The sequence below is a fragment of the Dendropsophus ebraccatus genome, chromosome 10 (genome assembly GCF_027789765.1).
Source record: "Dendropsophus ebraccatus isolate aDenEbr1 chromosome 10, aDenEbr1.pat, whole genome shotgun sequence".
Taxonomy (NCBI): Eukaryota; Metazoa; Chordata; class Amphibia; order Anura; family Hylidae; genus Dendropsophus; species Dendropsophus ebraccatus.
The window spans coordinates 1,731,642-1,754,414 of record NC_091463.1 but is presented as its reverse complement, the minus strand read 5'-3'; the positions used below and the strand labels follow the sequence as shown (position 1 = coordinate 1,754,414).

Below are 22,773 nucleotides of genomic sequence, written 5' to 3'. Positions count from 1 at the left end.
GCACAGTACCACTTCCCTCAGTGTCTGTATGTATATACACTGCACAGTACCACTTCCCTCAGTGTGTGTATATATAGACTGCACAGTACCACTTCCCTCAGTGTCTGTATGTATATACACTGCACAGTACCACTTCCCTCAGTGTCTGTATGTATATACACTGCACAGTACCACTTCCCTCAGTGTCTGTATGTATATACACTGCACAGTACCACTTCCCTCAGTGTCTGTATGTATATACACTGCACAGTACCACTTCCCTCAGTGTCTGTATGTATATACACTGCACAGTACCACTTCCCTCAGTGTCTGTATGTATATACACTGCACAGTACCACTTCCCTCAGTGTCTGTATGTATATACACTGCACAGTACCACTTCCCTCAGTGTCTGTATGTATATACACTGCACAGTACCACTTCCCTCAGTGTCTGTATATATAGACTGCACAGTACCACTTCCCTCAGTGTCTGTATGTATACACTGCACAGTACCACTTCCCTCAGTGTCTGTATGTATATACACTGCACAGTACCACTTCCCTCAGTGTCTGTATGTATATACACTGCACAGTACCACTTCCCTCAGTATCTGTATGTATATACACTGCACAGTACCACTTCCCTCAGTGTCTGTATGTATATACACTGCACAGTACCACTTCCCTCAGTGTCTGTATGTATAGACTGCACAGTACCACTTCCCTCAGTGTCTGTATGTATATACACTGCACAGTACCACTTCCCTCAGTGTCTGTATGTATATACACTGCACAGTACCACTTCCCTCAGTGTCTGTATGTATATACACTGCACAGTACCACTTCCCTCAGTGTCTGTATGTATAGACTGCACAGTACCACTTCCCTCAGTGTCTGTATGTATAGACTGCACAGTACCACTTCCCTCAGTGTCTGTATGTATATACACTGCACAGTACCACTTCCCTCAGTGTCTGTATGTATATACACTGCACAGTACCACTTCCCTCAGTGTCTGTATGTATATACACTGCACAGTACCACTTCCCTCAGTGTGTGTATATATAGACTGCACAGTACCACTTCCCTCAGTGTCTGTATGTATATACACTGCACAGTACCACTTCCCTCAGTGTCTGTATGTATATACACTGCACAGTACCACTTCCCTCAGTGTCTGTATGTATATACACTGCACAGTACCACTTCCCTCAGTGTCTGTATGTATATACACTGCACAGTACCACTTCCCTCAGTGTCTGTATGTATATACACTGCACAGTACCACTTCCCTCAGTGTCTGTATATATAGACTGCACAGTACCACTTCCCTCAGTGTCTGTATGTATACACTGCACAGTACCACTTCCCTCAGTGTCTGTATGTATATACACTGCACAGTACCACTTCCCTCAGTATCTGTATGTATATACACTGCACAGTACCACTTCCCTCAGTGTCTGTATGTATATACACTGCACAGTACCACTTCCCTCAGTGTCTGTATGTATAGACTGCACAGTACCACTTCCCTCAGTGTCTGTATGTATATACACTGCACAGTACCACTTCCCTCAGTGTCTGTATGTATATACACTGCACAGTACCACTTCCCTCAGTGTCTGTATGTATATACACTGCACAGTACCACTTCCCTCAGTGTCTGTATGTATATACACTGCACAGTACCACTTCCCTCAGTGTCTGTATGTATATAGACTGCACAGTACCACTTCCCTCAGTGTCTGTATGTGTAATAGACTGCACAGTACCACTTCCCTCAGTGTCTGTATGTATATACACTGCACAGTACCACTTCCCTCAGTGTCTGTATGTATATACACTGCACAGTACCACTTCCCTCAGTGTCTGTATATATAGACTGCACAGTGCCACTTCCCTCAGTGTCTGTATGTATATAGACTGCACAGTACCACTTCCCTCAGTGTCTGTATGTGTATACACTGCACAGTACCACTTCCCTCAGTGTCTGTATGTATATACACTGCACAGTACCACTTCCCTCAGTGTCTGTATGTATATACACTGCACAGTACCACTTCCCTCAGTGTCTGTATGTATATACACTGCACAGTACCACTTCCCTCAGTGTCTGTATGTATATACACTGCACAGTACCACTTCCCTCAGTGTCTGTATGTATATACACTGCACAGTACCACTTACCTCAGTGTCTGTATGTATAGTCACAGTACCACTTCCCTCAGTGTCTGTATGTGTAATAGACTGCACAGTACCACTTCCCTCAGTGTCTGTATGTATATACACTGCACAGTACCACTTCCCTCAGTGTCTGTATGTGTATACACTGCACAGTACCACTTCCCTCAGTGTCTGTATATATAGACTGCACAGTGCCACTTCCCTCAGTGTCTGTATGTATATAGACTGCACAGTACCACTTCCCTCAGTGTGTATGTATAGACTGCACAGTACCACTTCCCTCAGTGTGTATGTATAGACTGCACAGTACCACTTCCCTCAGTGTGTATGTATAGACTGCACAGTACCACTTCCCTCAGTGTGTATGTATAGACTGCACAGTACCACTCCCCTCAGTGTCTGTATGTATATACACTGCACAGTACCACTTCCCTCAGTGTCTGTATATATTGACTGCACAGTACCACTTCCCTCAGTGTCTGTATGTATATAGACTGCACAGTACCACTTCCCTCAGTGTCTATGTATAGACTGCACAGTACCACTTCCCTCAGTGTGTATGTATAGACTGCACAGTACCACTTCCCTCAGTGTCTGTATGTATATACACTGCACAGTACCACTTCCCTCAGTGTCTGTATGTATATACACTGCACAGTACCACTTCCCTCAGTGTGTATGTATATACACTGCACAGTACCACTTCCCTCAGTGTGTATGTATAGACTGCACAGTACCACTTCCCTCAGTGTGTATGTATAGACTGCACAGTACCACTTCCCTCAGTGTCTCTATATATTGACTGCACAGTACCACTTCCCTCAGTGTCTGTATGTATAGACTGCACAGTACCACTTCCCTCAGTGTCTCTATATATTGACTGCACAGTACCACTTCCCTCAGTGTGTATGTATAGACTGCACAGTACCACTTCCCTCAGTGTCTGTATGTATAGACTGCACAGTACCACTTCCCTCAGTGTCTGTATGTATACACTGCACAGTACCACTTCCCTCAGTGTCTGTATGTATATACACTGCACAGTACCACTTCCCTCAGTGTCTGTATGTATACACTGCACAGTACCACTTCCCTCAGTGTCTGTATGTATATACACTGCACAGTACCACTTCCCTCAGTGTCTGTATATACACTGCACAGTACCACTTCCCTCAGTGTGTATGTATAGACTGCACAGTACCACTTCCCTCAGTGTGTATGTATAGACTGCACAGTACCACTCTCAGGCCCTCATCACGTGTTGTTCAGGTATTTGCAGGTTCTGGATCAGCAGATCATTATCTGATGGTTTGGCACATATTCCTCTCCCCGCTGTCACATGACTCCTGGTGACCAATCAGTCTCTGGAATTAAAGTTTTGTTTTTTTTTATTTACATTCAATTTTTATCTGGTAAAAAAAAAAAACAAAAAAACAATAAGATCTGTATGTGACAGATCTGCAGCAAGGAGACGGCGGCTAGGCCTGACACAATGTAACAGATCTGCAGCGAGGAGGCGGCGGCTAGGCCTGACACAATGTAACAGATCTGCAGCGAGGAGGCGGCGGCTAGGCCTGACAGCCATTCAGGAGTATGCTCTCCGAGAAGTCTTCCAAGATGGAGAGGAAGGGACCACAGGAGGCTCCACTGCACGACTCTGGCCACCACTCCACCCACGAGCCGGAGTCCAGGGGGTATTCGTACCTGCAGGAGAGGGGAGATCATGTGATTGATGAGGTCATCACATGTGGCTGTCCCAGAGTATAGCATATGGCACCACCAGTATAAAGGACCGGCAAATATAAGCACAGGGACAACAAATAAATACTGGCCATATGCTATATCATTTAGAATGTAAAATATATATATACATGTGGTGTCCCACCACGTGTGTTTCTTGTACGGCACCTGTTGCAAAAGCCCTTCATTTAAAAGTCAAGTGCTGATGAAGGTATTTATTGGTTTCACCACCAGATGTCAGTCTTTTGTATGTGGACTCTTGTATATTGTACAGCTGTAGTGAACGAAGGGTTACTGCTTCTTCTGTATTGTTTTATTTACTGCCCAATGGAGATACTTCTTTCTCTTCTGCCTATCCCTATTCTTCTCTCTCTGCACACATTCTTCTCCACCACTCACAGGGGCTCTAACATAACCCTGTAGGAAGTAGTGACTTGGTGGGAGAAGGTGTAGCGTCAGTTTTCCCTCTAATTCTTGTAGGAGGAGGACACACAGAGTAGGTGCTGCTGTAGGTAAGCCAGGGTCTGGCTCTTCCAGGACTCCTGTCCGGGACAGTACAGCTGTGAAGTGAGTCAACACACGTGTATGGAGCAACTGGAGACAAGTCACAAGTCAGGGATCATCCCAGCCCACAGCGAGGACATCTCTGAAAAGTGCAGGGTGGTATCCTGAACTACAGAGGAACTAGCCCGGATAGAGCAAAGTTACCGTAACGGAGGTCTATGTACTCTATCTCGCAGCGTGGGTGAGACAGCGCATACAGTAGATGCAGAGCCCCCCCCCCCCCCGCTATGACAGTAGATGCAGAGCCCCCACCTCACGCAGACAGTAGATGCAGAGCCCCCACCTCACGCAGACAGTAGAGGCAGGGCCCCCCCCCCCCCCCGCTATGACAGTAGATGCAGAGCCCCCACCTCACGCAGACAGTAGAGGCAGGGCCCCCCTGCCCAGACATTAGAAAGCAGAGCCCCCTCACATACAGTAGATGCAGAGCCCCTCCACATACAGTAGATGCAGAGCCCCCTCCCTGCGCATACAGTAGATGCAGAGCCCCCCCACACATACAGTAGATGCAGAGCCCCCCCGCACATACAGTAGATGCAGAGCCCCCCCCGCACATACAGTAGATGCAGAGCCCCCCCGCACATACAGTAGATGCAGAGCCCCCCCCGCACATACAGTAGATGCAGAGCCCCCCCGCACATACAGTAGATGCAGAGCCCCCCGCATACAGTAGATGCAGAGGGCCCCCCCCCGCATACAGTAGATGCAGAGGCCCCCCCCCGCATACAGTAGATGCAGAGCCCCCCGCGCATACAGTAGATGCAGAGCCCCCACCTCACGCAGACAGTAGAGGCAGGGCCCCCCTGCCCAGACATTAGAAAGCAGAGCCCCCTCACATACAGTAGATGCAGAGCCCCCTCACATACAGTAGATGCAGAGCCCCTCCACATACAGTAGATGCAGAGCCCCCTCCCTGCGCATACAGTAGATGCAGAGCCCCCCCACACATACAGTAGATGCAGAGCCCCCCCCGCACATACAGTAGATGCAGAGCCCCCCCCCGCACATACAGTAGATGCAGAGCCCCCCCGCACATACAGTAGATGCAGAGCCCCCCCGCACATACAGTAGATGCAGAGCCCCCCCGCACATACAGTAGATGCAGAGGCCCCCCCCCCGCATACAGTAGATGCAGAGCCCCCCGCGCATACAGTAGATGCAGAGCCCCCCCGCATACAGTAGATGCAGAGCCCCCCCGCATACAGTAGATGCAGAGCCCCCCCGCACATACAGTAGATGCAGAGCCCCCCCGCACATACAGTAGATGCAGAGCCCCCCGCACATACAGTAGATGCAGAGCCCCCCGCACATACAGTAGATGCAGAGCCCCCCGCACATACAGTAGACGCAGAGCCCCCCCCCGCATACAGTAGATGCAGAGCCCCCCCCCGCATACAGTAGATGCAGAGCCCCCCCGCATACAGTAGATGCAGAGCCCCCCCGCACATACAGTAGATGCAGAGCCCCCCGCACATACAGTAGATGCAGAGCCCCCCGCACATACAGTAGATGCAGAGCCCCCCGCACATACAGTAGATGCAGAGCCCCCCGCACATACAGTAGATGCAGAGCCCCCCCCGCACATACAGTAGATGCAGAGCCCCCCCCGCATACAGTAGATGCAGAGCCCCCCCGCATACAGTAGATGCAGAGCCCCCCCGCACATACAGTAGATGCAGAGCCCCCCGCACATACAGTAGATGCAGAGCCCCCCGCACATACAGTAGATGCAGAGCCCCCCGCACATACAGTAGATGCAGAGCCCCCCGCACATACAGTAGATGCAGAGCCCCCCGCACATACAGTAGATGCAGAGCCCCCTGCACATACAGTAGACGCAGAGCCCCCCCCGCATACAGTAGATGCAGAGCCCCCCCGCATACAGTAGATGCAGAGGCCCCCCCGCATACAGTAGATGCAGAGGCCCCCCCCCCGCATACAGTAGATGCAGAGGCCCCCCCCCATACAGTAGATGCAGAGGCCCCCCCCCGCATACAGTAGATGCAGAGCCCCCCCCCATACAGTAGATGCAGAGCCCCCCTCACATACAGTAGACGCAGAGCCCCCCCCCCGCATACAGTAGATGCAGAGCCCCCCCGCATACAGTAGATGCAGAGCCCCCCGCACATACAGTAGATGCAGAGCCCCCCCGCATACAGTAGATGCAGAGCCCCCCCCCATACAGTAGATGCAGAGCCCCCCGCACATACAGTAGACCGCAGAGCCCCCCCCCCCGCATACTGTAGATGCAGAGCCCCCCCGCATACAGTATATGCAGAGCCCCCCCCGCATACAGTAGATGCAGAGCCCCCCCGCATACAGTAGATGCAGAGGCCCCCCCCCCCATACAGTAGATGCAGAGCCCCCCCGCATACAGTAGATGCAGAGCCCCCCCCGCATACAGTAGATGCAGAGCCCCCCCGCATACAGTAGATGCAGAGGCCCCCCCCCCATACAGTAGATGCAGAGGCCCCCCCCCATACAGTAGATGCAGAGGCCCCCCCCCCCCGCATACAGTAGATGCAGAGGCCCCCGCACATACAGTAGATGCAGAGGCCCCCCCCCCATACAGTAGATGCAGAGGGCCCCCCCCCCCATCCAGTAGATGCAGAGCCCCCCCCCATACAGTAGATGCAGAGCCCCCCCCCCATAACAGTAGATGCAGAGCCCCCCCCCATACAGTAGATGCAGAGGCCCCCCCCACGCATACAGTAGATGCAGAGCCCCCCCCCCCATACAGTAGATGCAGAGCCCCCCCCCCCCCGCATACAGTAGATGCAGAGCCCCCCCCCCATACAGTAAGATGCAGAGCCCCCCCCCATACAGTAGATGCAGAGCCCCCCGCACATACAGTAGATGCAGAGGCCCCCCCCCCATACAGTAGATGCAGAGGGCCCCCCCCCCATACAGTAGATGCAGAGCCCCCCCCCCCATACAGTAGATGCAGAGCCCCCCCCCCCATACAGTAGATGCAGAGCCCCCCCCCCCGCATACAGTAGATGCAGAGCCCCCCCCGCATACAGTAGATGCAGAGGCCCCCCGCATACAGTAGATGCAGAGCCCCCCCCCCCCCGCATACAGTAGATGCAGAGGCCCCCCCCCATACAGTAGATGCAGAGCCCCCCCCCCATACAGTAGATGCAGAGGCCCCCCCCCCCCCATACAGTAGATGCAGAGGCCCCCCCCCCCCCCCATACAGTAGATGCAGAGGCCCCCCCCCCCCCCCATACAGTAGATGTTACTCAGTAATTGTACTGCTGCAGTCCTGGCACTCTCTCTCTCTCTCACAGTTTGCTGCAGGCATCCTGTATTATTTCTATCCCCCAATCCCAGTCGGTGTATACGCCCTGATGATTTCCTGTGTGTGATGGCGGCTGGAGGGACGTGCAGGAGCCCTGATATGGTACAATCACTTCTATACCTGCCTCCTATAAATGTGACCTGTCACCTGGATGTATTGTTACTGCAGTACGGATACTTATAGGCCGCTGTCTGTCATAGTATGCTTACATGTATCATGCGGTATTATAGCTAGTGACACCTAGACTAATACACCTGTGTGACCTATCCGCTATCATTTCATCTATAGTTGCTGTGTTGCAGCACTGATCCCCTCTGTGTGGCGCCTGGTCTCATCTCTCTATATTGTATGTATAATTATATAGTGTGTACCAACATGGCACTATGTCAGGGATATGCTACCTGTATGTACCAACATGGCGCTATGTCAGGGATATGCTACCTGTATGTACCAACATGGCGCTATGTCAGGGATATGCTACCTGTACGGCCTGTACCAACATGGCGCTGTGTCAGGGATATGCTGCCTGTACCAACATGGAGCTGTGTCAGGGATATGCTACCTGTACGGCCTATACCAACATGGCGCTGTGTCAGGGATATGCTACCTGTACCAACATGGCGCCGTGTCAGGGATATGCTACCTGTACCAACATGGCGCCGTGTCAGGGATATGCTACCTGTACAACATGGCGCCGTGTCAGGGATATGCTACCTGTACGGCCTGTACCAACATGGCGCTGTGTCAGGGATATGCTACCTGTACCAACATGGCGCTGTGTCAGGGATATGCTACCTGTACGGCCTGTACCAACATGGCGCTGTGTCAGGGATATGCTGCCTGTACCAACATGGCGCTGTGTCAGGGATATGCTACCTGTATGTACCAACATGTCGCTGTGTCAGGGATATGCTACCTGTATGTACCAACATGTCGCTGTGTCAGGGATATGCTACCTGTATGTACCAACATGGCGCTGTGTCAGGGATATGCTGCCTGTACCAACATGGAACTGTGTCAGGGATATGCTACCTGTACAACATGGCGCTGTGTCAGGGATATGCTACCTGTACTGCCTGTACCAACATGTCGCTGTGTCAGGGATATGCTACCTGTACCAACATGGCGCTGTGTCAGGGATATGCTGCCTGTACCAACATGGAACTGTGTCAGGGATATGCTACCTGTACGGCCTGCACCAACATGGCGCTGTGTCAGGGATATGCTACCTGTACGGCCTATACCAACATGGCGCTGTGTCAGGGATATGCTACCTGTATGTACCAACATGTCGCTGTGTCACGGATATGCTACCTGTATGTACCAACATGGCGCTGTGTCAGGGATATGCTACCTGTACCAACATGGCGCCGTGTCAGGGATATGCTACCTGTACCAACATGGCGCCGTGTCAGGGATATGCTACCTGTACAACATGGCGCCGTGTCAGGGATATGCTACCTGTACGGCCTGTACCAACATGGCGCTGTGTCAGGGATATGCTACCTGTACCAACATGGCGCTGTGTCAGGGATATGCTACCTGTACGGCCTGTACCAACATGGCGCTGTGTCAGGGATATGCTGCCTGTACCAACATGGCGCTGTGTCAGGGATATGCTACCTGTATGTACCAACATGTCGCTGTGTCAGGGATATGCTACCTGTATGTACCAACATGGCGATGTGTCAGGGATATGCTGCCTGTACCAACATGGAACTGTGTCAGGGATATGCTACCTGTACAACATGGCGCTGTGTCAGGGATATGCTACCTGTACTGCCTGTACCAACATGTCGCTGTGTCAGGGATATGCTACCTGTACCAACATGGCGCTGTGTCAGGGATATGCTGCCTGTACCAACATGGAACTGTGTCAGGGATATGCTACCTGTACGGCCTGCACCAACATGGCGCTGTGTCAGGGATATGCTACCTGTACGGCCTATACCAACATGGCGCTGTGTCAGGGATATGCTACCTGTATGTACCAACATGTCGCTGTGTCACGGATATGCTACCTGTATGTACCAACATGGCGCTGTGTCAGGGATATGCTACCTGTACCAACATGGCGCCGTGTCAGGGATATGTAACCTGTACCAACATGGCGCCGTGTCAGGGATATGCTACCTGTACAACATGGCGCCGTGTCAGGGATATGCTACCTGTACGGCCTGTACCAACATGGCGCTGTGTCAGGGATATGCTACCTGTACCAACATGGCGCTGTGTCAGGGATATGCTACCTGCACCAACATGGCGCTGTGTCAGGGATATGCTACCTGTATGTACCAACATGTCGCTGTGTCAGGGATATGCCACCTGTATGTACCAACATGGCGCCGTGTCAGTGATATGCTACCTGTATGTACCAACATGGCGCTGTGTCAGGGATATGCTACCTGTATGTACCAACATGGCGCTGTGTCAGGGATATGCTACCTGTACCAACATGGCGCCGTGTCAGGGATATGCTACCTGTACTGCCTGTACCAACATGGCGCTGTGTCAGGGATATGCTACCTGTACCAACATGGCGCTGTGTCAGGGATATGCTACCTGTACCAACATGGCGCTGTGTCAGGGATATGCTACCTGTACGGCCTGTACCAACATTGCGCTGTGTCAGGGATATGCTACCTGTACGGCCTATACCAACATGGAGCTGTGTCAGGGATATGCTACCTGTACCAACATGGCGCCGTGTCAGGGATATGCTACCTGTACCAACATGGCGCCGTGTCAGGGATATGCTACCTGTACCAACATGGCGCTGTGTCAGGGATATGCAACCTGTACGGCCTGTACCAACATGGCGCTGTGTCAGGGATATGCTGCCTGTACCAACATGGCGCTGTGTCAGGGATATGCTACCTGTATGTACCAACATGGCGCTGTGTCAGGGATATGCTGCCTGTACCAACATGGCGCTGTGTCAGGGATATGCTACCTGTACGGCCTGTACCAACATGGCGCTGTGTCAGGGATATGCTACCTGTACGGCCTGTACCAACATGGCGCTGTGTCAGGGATATGCTACCTGTATGTACCAACATGGCGCTGTGTCAGGGATATGCTGCCTGTACCAACATGGAGCTGTGTCAGGGATATGCTACCTGTACGGCCTGTACCAACATGGCGCTGTGTCAGGGATATGCTGCCTGTACCAACATGGAGCTGTGTCAGGGATATGCTGCCTGTACCAACATGGAGCTGTGTCAGGGATATGCTGCCTGTACCAACATGGAGCTGTGTCAGGGATATGCTACCTGTACGGCCTGTACCAACATGGCGCTGTGTCAGGGATATGCTACCTGTACGGCCTGTACCAACATGGCGCTGTGTCAGGGATATGCTGCCTGTACCAACATGGAGCTGTGTCAGGGATATGCTGTCTGTACCAACATGGAGCTGTGTCAGGGATATGCTGCCTGTACCAACATGGAGCTGTGTCAGGGATATGCTACCTGTACGGCCTGTACCAACATGGCGCCGTGTCAGGGATATGCTACCTGTACGGCCTGTACCAACATGGCGCCGTGTCAGGGATATGCTACCTTTACCAACATGGCGCTGTGTCAGGGATATGCTACCTGTACCAACATGGCGCTGTGTCAGGGATATGCTACCTGTACCAACATGGCGCTGTGTCAGGGATATGCTACCTGTACGGCCTGTACCAACATGGCGCTGTGTCAGGGATATGCTACCTGTACGGCCTGTACCAACATGGCGCTGTGTCAGGGATATGCTGCCTGTACCAACATGGCGCTGTGTCAGGGCTATGCTACCTGTATGTACCAACATGTCGCTGTGTCAGGGATATGCTACCTGTATGTACCAACATGTCGCTGTGTCAGGGATATGCTGCCTGTACCAACATGGAACTGTGTCAGGGATATGCTACCTGTACGGCCTGTACCAACATGGCGCTTTGTCAGGGATATGCTACCTGTACGGCCTATACCAACATGGCGCTGTGTCAGGGATATGCTACCTGTATGTACCAACATGTCGCTGTGTCAGGGATATGCTACCTGTATGTACCAACATGGCGCTGTGGCAGGGATATGCTACCTGTACCAACATGGCGCTGTGTCAGGGATATGCTACCTGTACCAACATGGCGCTGTGTCAGGGATATGCTACCTGTACCAACATGGCGCCGTGTCAGGGATATGCTACCTGTACTGCCTGTACCAACATGGCGCCGTGTCAGGGATATGCTACCTGTACGGCCTGTACCAACATGGCGCTGTGTCAGGGATATGCTACCTGTACTGCCTGTACCAACATGGCGCCGTGTCAGGGATATGCTACCTGTACCAACATGGCGCTGTGTCAGGGATATGCTACCTGTACCAACATGGAGCTGTGTCAGGGATATGCTACCTGTACGGCCTGTACCAACATGGCGCTGTGTAAGGGATATGCTACCTGTACGGCCTATACCAACATGGAGCTGTGTCAGGGATATGCTACCTGTACCAACATGGCGCTGTGTCAGGGATATGCTACCTGTACCAACATGGCGCTGTGTCAGGGATATGCTACCTGTACCAACATGGCGCCGTGTCAGGGATATGCTACCTGTACCAACATGGCGCTGTGTCAGGGATATGCTACCTGTACGGCCTGTACCAACATGGCGCTGTGTCAGGGATATGCTACCTGTACGGCCTGTACCAACATGGCGCTGTGTCAGGGATATGCTGCCTGTACCAACATGGCGCTGTGTCAGGGATATGCTACCTGTATGTACCAACATGTCGCTGTGTCAGGGATTTGCTACCTGTATGTACCAACATGTCGCTGTGTCAGGGATATGCTACCTGTATGTACCAACATGTCGCTGTGTCAGGGATATGCTACCTGTATGTACCAACATGTCGCTGTGTCAGGGATATGCTACCTGTATGTACCAACATGGCGCTGTGTCAGGGATATGCGGCCTGTACCAACATGGCGCTGTGTCAGGGATATGCTACCTGTACGGCCTGTACCAACATGGTGCTGTGTCAGGGATATGCTACCTGTACCAACATGGCGCTGTGTCAGGGATATGCTACCTGTACGGCCTGTACCAACATGGCGCTGTGTCAGGGATATGCTACCTGTACGGCCTGTACCAACATGGCGCTGTGTCAGGGATATGCTACCTGTACGGCCTGTACCAACATGGCGCTGTGTCAGGGATATGCTACCTGTACCAACATGGTGCTTTGTCAGGGATATGCTACCTGTACCAACATGGCGCTGTGTCAGGGATATGCTACCTGTACCAACATGGCGCTGTGTCAGGGATATGCTACCTGTACGGCCTGTACCAACATGGCGCTGTGTCAGGGATATGCTACCTGTACGGCCTGTACCAACATGGCGCTGTGTCAGGGATATGCTACCTGTACGGCCTGTACCAACATGGCGCTGTGTCAGGGATATGCTACCTGTACGGCCTGTACCAACATGACGCTGTGTCAGGGATATGCTACCTGTACGGCCTGTACCAACATGGCACTGTGTCAGGGATATGCTACCTGTACTGCCTGTACCAACATGGCGCTGTGTCAGGGATATGCTGCCTGTACCAACATGGCGCTGTGTCAGGGATATGCTACCTGTACTGCCTGTACCAACATGGCGCTGTGTCAGGGATATGCTACCTGTACAGCCTGTACCAACATGGCGCTGTGTCAGGGATATGCTACCTGTACGGCCTGTACCAACATGGCGCTGTGTCAGGGATATGCTACCTGTACTGCCTGTACCAACATGGCGCTGTGTCAGGGATATGCTACCTGTACCAACATGGCGCTGTGTCAGGGATATGCTACCTGTACGGCCTGTACCAACATGGCGCTGTGTCAGGGATATGCTACCTGTACCAACATGGCGCTGTGTCAGGGATATGCTACCTGTACGGCCTGTACCAACAACCAGCATCGGATTATAGGGTGCACTTGATTATAAAGTGTGCCGGATTAGAAAGTATGCCGGATTATACTGCTTTCTTGCCAATATTGATCCCCCGTGCCTATCCCAGAGATCATGTGACTGATCCCCCGTGCCTATCCCAGAGATCATGTGACTGATCCCCCGTGCCTATCCCAGAGATCATGTGACTGATCCCCCGTGCCTATCCCAGAGATCATGTGACTGATCCCCCGTGCCTATCCCAGAGATCATGTGACTGATCCCCCGTGCCTATCCCAGAGATCATGTGACTGATCCCACGGGGCTTCCCCAGAGCAGATAAAGGGGTATCAGGCCATTAGGGGCCACTTCAGGATGACTTACTGGAATTCGCGCTCCCCTCGGATCTGGAGGCCGTCCGTCCCCATGATCAGATACTGCTCGCCGCTCTGGAGGCTGAACTCTCCACACGTCTTTTTCTTGATGAGACGCACTTGTTTATTGGCCCTTACTGAGGCGGTGCCTAAAGGGGGCGGAGAGGAGGCGGAGACTGAGGGAGGAGGCGGAGACTGAGACAAGAGGGGGGGGAAGAGGTGGGAGGGGGTAGAAGGGAGGATTTGGTAATAAGAGGGGGAGGTCACTACAGCAGCCATGACGGTGCCCGGGGGCAGCTTTACCTTTATTGAAGATGTCCAGGATGGTCACCGTGTACTTCACAAACTCCCCTTCCTCCTCCGATGTGTCGGCCCTCACTTTATAAGCTGCAGAGTGAGAAGGGAACAACATGAGATCCCATGTGACCCCCCCGATACTCCACACAGCTGAGGGTTTGTTACCATGTATCAGAGGAGATCTGTGCTGCTCCTGTGGGCCCCAGACTGCTCTGCACCGATACATTGTAACAAAGTGCTGGATCACCTGTGGTGGAGACGTCCTGTTCCTTACTGATGACTATCAAAACCACAGCTGCTCTGCCCCCTCCCCCGCACAGGGGCCCCAGCCACAGGAGCCCCCTCCCCCGCACAGGGGCCCCACCCACAGGAGTCCCCTCCCCTCCCCCGCACAGGGGCCCCACCCACAGGAGCCCCCTCCTCACCGTAGGTCATGACTCCCTTACACACGGTGTCCCTCCTCTGTGCAGCCGTCACACTCTCATCCAATTGCCTCTTCATCTTGGGACATTCACCTAAGACAACAACGTACTGATGAGTGCGGCAGGTAGAGAGTAAAGGGATAGCACCCCCCCACACACACACACTACCCCCCCACACACACACACACTACCCACACACACACACTACCCCCCCCCACACACACACACACTAACCCCCCCCACACACACACACTACCCCCCCCCCCACACACACACACTACCCCCCCACACACACTACCCCCCCCACACACACACACTACCCCCCCCCCACACACACACTACCCCCCCACACACACACTACCCCCCCCACACACACACTACCCCCCCCCACACACACTACCCCCCCCCACACACACACTAACCCCCCACACACACACACTACCCCCCACACACACACACTACCCCCCACACACACACACTACCCCCCCCCCCCACACACACTACCCCCCCACACACACACACACACTACCCCCCCCACACACACACACTACCCCCCCCACACACACACTACCCCCCCCCCCACACACACACTACCCCCCCCCCACACACTACCCCCCACACACACACACTACCCCCCCCCCCCACACACACTACCCCCCCCACACACACACTACCCCCCACACACACACTACCCCCCCCCCCACACACACTACCCCCCCCCCACACACTACCCCCCCCCCCCCCACACACACTACCCCCCCCCCACACACACACACTACCCCCCCCCCACACACACACACTACCCCCCCCCCACACACACACACTACCCCCCCACACACACTACCCCCCCCCACACACACACACTACCCCCCCACACACACACACACTACCCCCCCACACACACACACTACCCCCCCCACACACACACTACCCCCCCCACACACACACTACCCCCCCCCACACACACTACCCCCCCACACACACACTACCCCCCCCACACACACACTACCCCCCCCCACACACACACTACCCCCCCACACACACACTACCCCCCCACACACACACACACACTACCCCCCCACACACACACACACTACCCCCCCCACACACACACACTACCCCCCCCCCCCACACACACACTACCCCCCCCCCACACACTACCCCCCACACACACACACTACCCCCCCCCCACACACTACCCCCCCCACACACACACTACCCCCCACACACACACTACCCCCCCCCCCACACACACACTACCCCCCCCCCACACACACACTACCCCCCCCCCCCACACACACACTACCCCCCCACACACACACACACACTACCCCCCCACACACACACACACTACCCCCCCACACACACACACACACTACCCCCCCCCCCCACACACACACACTACCCCCCCCACACACACACACTACCCCCCCCACACACACACACTACCCCCCCCACACACAAACAACCCCCCCCACAGACACTACCCCCCCCACACACACTACCCCCCCCACACACACTACCCCCCCACACACACACTACCCCCCCCCACACACACTACCCCCCCACACACACACTACCCCCCACACACACACACACTACCCCCCCCCACACACACACTACCCCCCCCCCCACACACACACTACCCCCCCCACACACACACACACTACCCCCCCACACACACACACTACCCCCCCACACACACACTACCCCCCCCCCCCCACACACACACACACACTACCCCCCCCCCACACACACACACTACCCCCCCCACACACACACACACTACCCCCCACACACACACACACTACCCCCCCCCCCCACACACACTACCCCCCCCCCCCCACACACACTACCACACACACACACACTACCCCCCCACACACACACTACCCCCCCACACACACACTACCCCCCCCCACACACACACACACACTACCCCACACACACACGCACTGTGTATAGGTGCATATAGATGTATATAGGTGTATAGAGGTGTATATAATGTGTATAGGTGTATATAATGTGTATAGGTGCATATAGATGTATGGAGATGTATATAATGTGTATAGGTGTATATAATGTATATAGAGATGTATATAATGTGTATAGATGTATATAATGTATATAGAGATGTATATAATGTGTATAGGTGTATATAATGTATATAGAGATGTATATAATGTGTATAGGTGTATATAATGTATATAGAGATGTATATAATGTGTATAGGTGCATAGAGCTGTATATAATGTATATAGAGATGTATATAATGTGTATACGTGTATATAATGTATATAGAGATGTATATAATGTGTATAGGTGTATATAATGTATATAGAGATGTATATAATGTGTATAGGTGCATAGAGCTGTATATAATGTATATAGAGATGTATATAATGTGTATAGGTGTATATAATGTATATAGAGATGTATATAATGTGTATAGGTGCATATAATGTATATAGAGATGTATATAATGTGTATAGATGTATACAATGTATAAAGAGATGTATATAATGTGTATAGGTGCATATAATGTATATAATGTTTCCCTTACCGAGCCCCTGGGACGAAGGAATATTTAATGAAAAAATAACAATTAAATTTTAATCCCCTCCTCCATGAGGTATAAATAAGCTCCACCTCCCCCTAGACCTCAGTCTTTTCTTACTTCGTTGCTGTTAGCCCTAGGGGACTTTGTCCCTCCTCCGTTTTTATGCTTTGTTAACCTGTTGCATTCAGGTTTTCTCTCCAGGTAATGATTGCTGGGATGCCGCTGGAGCCGGTGTCCAGGTAGTATCCTGATATTTGCTTCTGCAGGTCTTAGCTTTTAAGTTTTTCTTACCTAGTGCGTCTTGGAACGCTCTCTGCGTGTCACCCGAGCCGCTGGCTTTTCTTCCAGTCGCGTTCGACCGTGGAATGCATCGGCACTGCGTGTGTCTCAGCACTGCGGCATCAGCGTCATGTAACTTCCGGGGGCCGGCAGCGGCGTGCGCTCTCTGCATGCCGGATTAGCCGTGTGTCCAAGGCAGAAGGTAAGCTGTTGCTACCTCTAGGTCTGGCTGTCTTCCTCTGGAAGGATTTTCTGTGGCTCATTTGGATCTAATAGAAAACATCTGAGTGCAAAGTGCTGTGATCTCTCTTCTATAGACTTAAAAGTAAGTGTTGCTGCCACCTAGTGTCTCTTTCCGATATCACTCTAGCCAGGCTAGTGGTTTATATGTATTGTAATACATTGATTATTTGCAGATGTCTGAAATGGAGACCAGTCCTGCTGCTGGCAAAAGACCTTCTAAGGAAGCACTTCATGTGCCGAGTGTGAGACTCCTCTACCTGACGGCTATGGATACCGTAGGAGGATCATTTTTTCCAGATAAGATTCATCCTTTCTTTCATAAAAATATTTATGAATGCCTAAAAATATTTATAATGCCTAAGTACGCTGTCCTTCATGCAGACCTAAACCTATGAGGAGCCTGATGTTCAGGAGGTAGTTGTATGGGTCAAGGACTATGTGCAAAAGACTTTAGCGGCTAATGAGAATCGCCGCCCGTGTCCTAAGATAAAGACCAAATGGAGTATTTCTCTCTCTACTCCCAGCCTGTGAGTATATTACTTTATGGCTGTAGGATTATGGTCATTTTCAGTTTTACTGTGATTGATGAAGTTAAGTCATCATCTTCTTCTGAAACCTCTTCTACTTCTGAAGATGAGAGAATTATTCAGGGGGTATTTCACAGCTGATAGAATTCACAAGCTCTGCAAAGCTGTGCAAGCTGAAATACACCCTGAGGAAATAGAAGAGGATAGGATTGGTCCTCCTCAAAAAAGCCTAGGGCTATTTCTGTGGGTAAGACTTCAGTGTCTATGTTACAGGCGGAATGGAAGGAACCGGAAAAGGCTCCGGGTTTGAGCAAGAGGTTTAAGACCTTATATGTTCTCAAGGAAGAACAATGTAAGGACTGGAATGAGCCTCCAAAGGTGGACCCGGCCATAGCCAAACTGTACTGTGCTGCCTGCGGAGGACGGATCCAATCTTAAGGATCCGATTGATAGAAGGGTGGAGGTAGCCCTCAAGAGATCATATACGGCAGCGGCAGCCCAAGGGGCAGTCTCCATTTCTTCTTTGAGGTTTCTAGAAGCCTAAGAAGATGGCTGACCAAGGTCCAGGAAAATTTGGAAGGTAGAGCTAGCAGGGACAAGGTCCTTCGCTCCTTAAAAAAAGGTCATTATGGCCATTGACTTCCTCTGCGATGATGCATCTCAGGGAACCAGGTTAGCGTAAAAAAACTAGTACGCTCTCAACCGCTGCCGAAGGGCGCTATGGTTAAAACCCTGGGTTGGAGATGCTAACTCCAAAATTCAGCTCTGTAATATGGAGTTCCAGCCAGGTAGGCTGTTTGGCTCTGAGCTGGATAAATTAATGGAGGAATTGTCTGACAAGGAGGGGAAGTCCCTACCATTGTCCTATAAGAGCGGTGATTCCTTTCGCAGAGCAAAATCTCCTCAGCGAGGCAAAGGGAGATACCAGTACAGAGGTCGAGGAAGAAACTATTCCAGAAGAGGTTCCGGGAAGCAGCAGAATAAGGACACCAACAAGAAACCAGACTTCTGACGCAGAAGCTGTCCAGTGGGAACACGTCTGAGTTTGTTTCTTCCTGCCTGGGAAGAATTAAGAAAAGATCACTGGGTGTTACATATTATTCATAATGGTTATGTCCTTCATTTATCATCTCTTCCTCCTCCAAGATTTCTTCTGTCAAGAAATCTTAAGCCAGAAAGACACTTAGTCCTAGAGACAGAAATTCTTTACCTCCTTTCCATTGAGGCTCTAGAGGATGTTCCTCTATCCGAGATCGGTCAGGGAGTTTACTCCCCAGTGTTACTAGTGCTGAAGCCATCCGGAAATTGGAGGCTTATTATAGATTTGCGATATCTCAACAGGTGCATCATAAAGAAGACGTTCCACATGGAGAACATAAGATCGGTAAAATCTATCCTCCAGGAGGGAGATTTTATGGTCACCATAGATCTACCGGATGCATATCTTCATGTACCGATTCTGAAGGCTCACAGGAGAGCCTTCGCCATCCAAATCCAGGGGAAGGTAAGACACTTACAATTCAAAGTCCTTCCATTCGGAATACCTCCGCACCCTTTGTTTTCACAAAGGTAGTGTCACCATGATGGTTCGCTTCCGTTTACAGGGGATAAAGTTATCCCTTACCTGGACAATTGGTTGATTATGACTCAGACTCAGGATCTTCTGAGAGTTCAGTTGTGTCCAGGAAATACTTCAACAATTAGGTTGGCTCATCAACATAGAGAAATCAGACTTAATTCCTAATTCCTCCTCGTCAGGTATCCATAAGAACATTAGTGCGCTTTCTAGGGCTCCTTGCCTCAGCTGCGGACGCGGTGCCATGGGCGTTATGGCACATGAGATTTCTTCAGAGAGAAGCACTAACAGTATGGAACCGAGGACTGAAGGACTTGGATGCGATGCATGTTCTATCGACTCAAACAAGACATTCTCTAATGTGGTGGAGACAAGTCAAACATGGAGTTTTATTTTCAGAACCACACTGGATAACCATCACGACGGATGCTGCAGGAACAGGTTGGGGAGCTCATCTGACATTCATCACGACTGCAGGATCTTGGAGTCAACAGGAATCCGCTCTGCCCTCCAACGTGAGGGAGCTTAGAGCGATTTACCTAGCTCTTCTTCATTTTTCTCCTCCTATTTTACAGAGAGCAGTCAGAATCCGGATGAACGACATGACCTGTGTGGCGTACCTAAACAGGGAGGTACCAGATCCCCTTCTCTCCTCAGGGAAGTAGAGAAGATTTTCTGTTGGGCAGAAACCAGAATAACCAGACTCTCTGCGATTCATATCAGGGGTGTCGACAATATATTGGCGGATTGACTGAGTCGAGGCCTGACATTCCCGCGGGAATGGTCTCTCTCAAGGAGAGTGTTCATTCAGTTAACCCAGAGGTGGGGGCTTCCTCAGAGAGACCTCATGGCATCAGCAAGCAATGCCAAACTGAGGAATTTCTGTTCCCTTTATAGGGCAGACAATCCCACGGTAGTGGACTCAATGACAATACCATGGACATACCAGCTGGCGTATATCTTTCCTCCCATAGCCATGATTCCCAGAGTTTGATGAAGATCAGTTGTCAGTGATAATAATAACTTCCTTCTGGCCGAAGGGGTCATGGTTCGCCCTGCCCATGAATATGAGCAGAGGGGAATTTTGGAGGTTACCTCTGTATCCGGATCTAATATTCCAGGGTCAACATCTGTGCAGGAATCTTTCCAGCCTCAGCTTGACAGCTTGGAGACTGAGAGGACCGTATTGGACTCTAGTTTTTCTGAGAAGGTATAGTATACTCTTTCTCACGCTGGTAGTAGCACTACAAATAAATCTTATGCACGGATTTGGAAGATTTTCAAGATTGGTGTGCAAGCAGGAGTATTGATGGACTTAAACCTTCTACTCCACAGTCATTGGAGTTTTTACAGGAAGGCTTCTATAAAGGATTAAAACCTAGTTCCATCAAGGTGCAGATAGCAGCCCTCTCTGCACACCTAAACTCACGTTTCTTTCAGATCTTGGAGGTAAAGAATTTTGTTTAGGCTAGACTAGGCCTAACCTGGTAAAGCAGGTAGACCCATGGGACTTATCCTTTGTGTTGAGACGCCTGTGTCTTCCTCCCTTTAAGCCTTGGGAGGAAGTAGACTTCAAGTTAACATTGAAAGTTTCTCTTTTACTAGCCATTACCTCTGCTAAGAGAGTTGGAGAACTTCAAGCCCTTGGCTCCGCACCTCCATACGTGATTTTTTCCCAAGACAAGGTTATCCTTAGGTTCCTTCCAGGATTCCTGCCTATGGTGGCTTCATTTGCCAACATCAACCAGCCAATAGTATTGCCTGTATTTTCTCCTACTGGATCATTTGAAGAAGACTTGGATCTTTCTTTATTGGACGTATCCAGAGCTATCAAGATCTATCTACATAGAGTAGGTGATTTTCGTAAAGACGAGAATTTCTTTATCCCTTTCGCAGGAAAGAACAAGGGGAGAAAGGCTTCAAAACCTTCAATATCCAGATGGATCTGTGACTCCATTGCCTTATGTTACTCTTCTGCTGATCTGGATCCACCAGAATTTACCAGGGCTCACTCTACTAGAGCTGTGGCCTCCACTTGGGCAGAGCGTGCCGCTGTGCCACTTGAGGACATATGCCAGGCAGCTACCTGGTCGTCTTTGACTACCTTTGTGAGATATTTCAGGCTGGATACTTCTTTCTTGTCAAGAACAACCTTTGCAAGATCTGTTCTTAATGCGGACGTAATAAATAACCCGCCCATTGGGGATAATGCTTGCTAATTCCCCATATGTTGTGATGCCAATGGGACGTAAGGGAAGCTAAAATTATTATGTTAATTTGTTTTCCCTAAGACCCATTGGCATCACAAGACTCCCTCCCTGTGTTTTATGTTTCTTTATAATTAGACTGAGGTCTAGGGGGAGGTGGAGCCTATTTATACCTCATGGAGGAGGGGATTAAAATTTAATTGTTATTTTTTCATTAAATATTCCTTCGTCCCAGGGGCTCGCAGGGGCGAATTTACCCCATATGTTGTGATGCCAATGGGTCTTAGGGAAAACAAATTAACATAATAATTTTAGCATATAGAGATGTATATAATGTGTATAGGTGTATACAATGTATATAGAGATGTATATAATGTGTATAGGTGCATATAATGTATATAATGTATATAGAGATGTATATAATGTGTATAGATGTATATAATGTGTATAGGTGTATACAATGTATATAGAGATGTATATAATGTGTATAGATGTATATAATGTATATAGAGATGTATATAATGTGTATAGGTGCATATAATGTATATAATGTATATAGAGATGTATATAATGTTTATAGGTGCATATAATGTATATAAGCA

At 50.8% G+C, this 22,773-nt stretch overlaps 1 protein-coding gene across 2 annotated transcripts in view; it reads right to left on the bottom strand.

Moving 5' to 3' along the window:
• Window positions 1-3,535: 3,535 nt before the first annotated feature.
• LOC138803016 (complement C5-like) overlaps window positions 3,536-22,773 on the bottom strand; it is a 184,538-nt gene continuing 165,300 nt past the window's right edge. Inside the window, exons 38-42 of one of the 2 annotated variants that reach the window (XM_069986832.1) lie at window positions 14,783-14,872; window positions 14,364-14,447; window positions 14,071-14,209; window positions 3,740-3,869; window positions 3,536-3,694 (exon numbers count right to left, since the gene is read on the bottom strand). In XM_069986832.1, coding sequence (XP_069842933.1) covers window positions 3,689-3,694; window positions 3,740-3,869; window positions 14,071-14,209; window positions 14,364-14,447; window positions 14,783-14,872 — 449 coding nt within the window. In that variant the 3' untranslated portion in view covers window positions 3,536-3,688. Of the gene's footprint in view, window positions 3,870-14,070; window positions 14,210-14,363; window positions 14,448-14,782; window positions 14,873-22,773 lie in introns of both variants that reach the window. The other variant, XM_069986831.1, reaches the window with a different exon arrangement.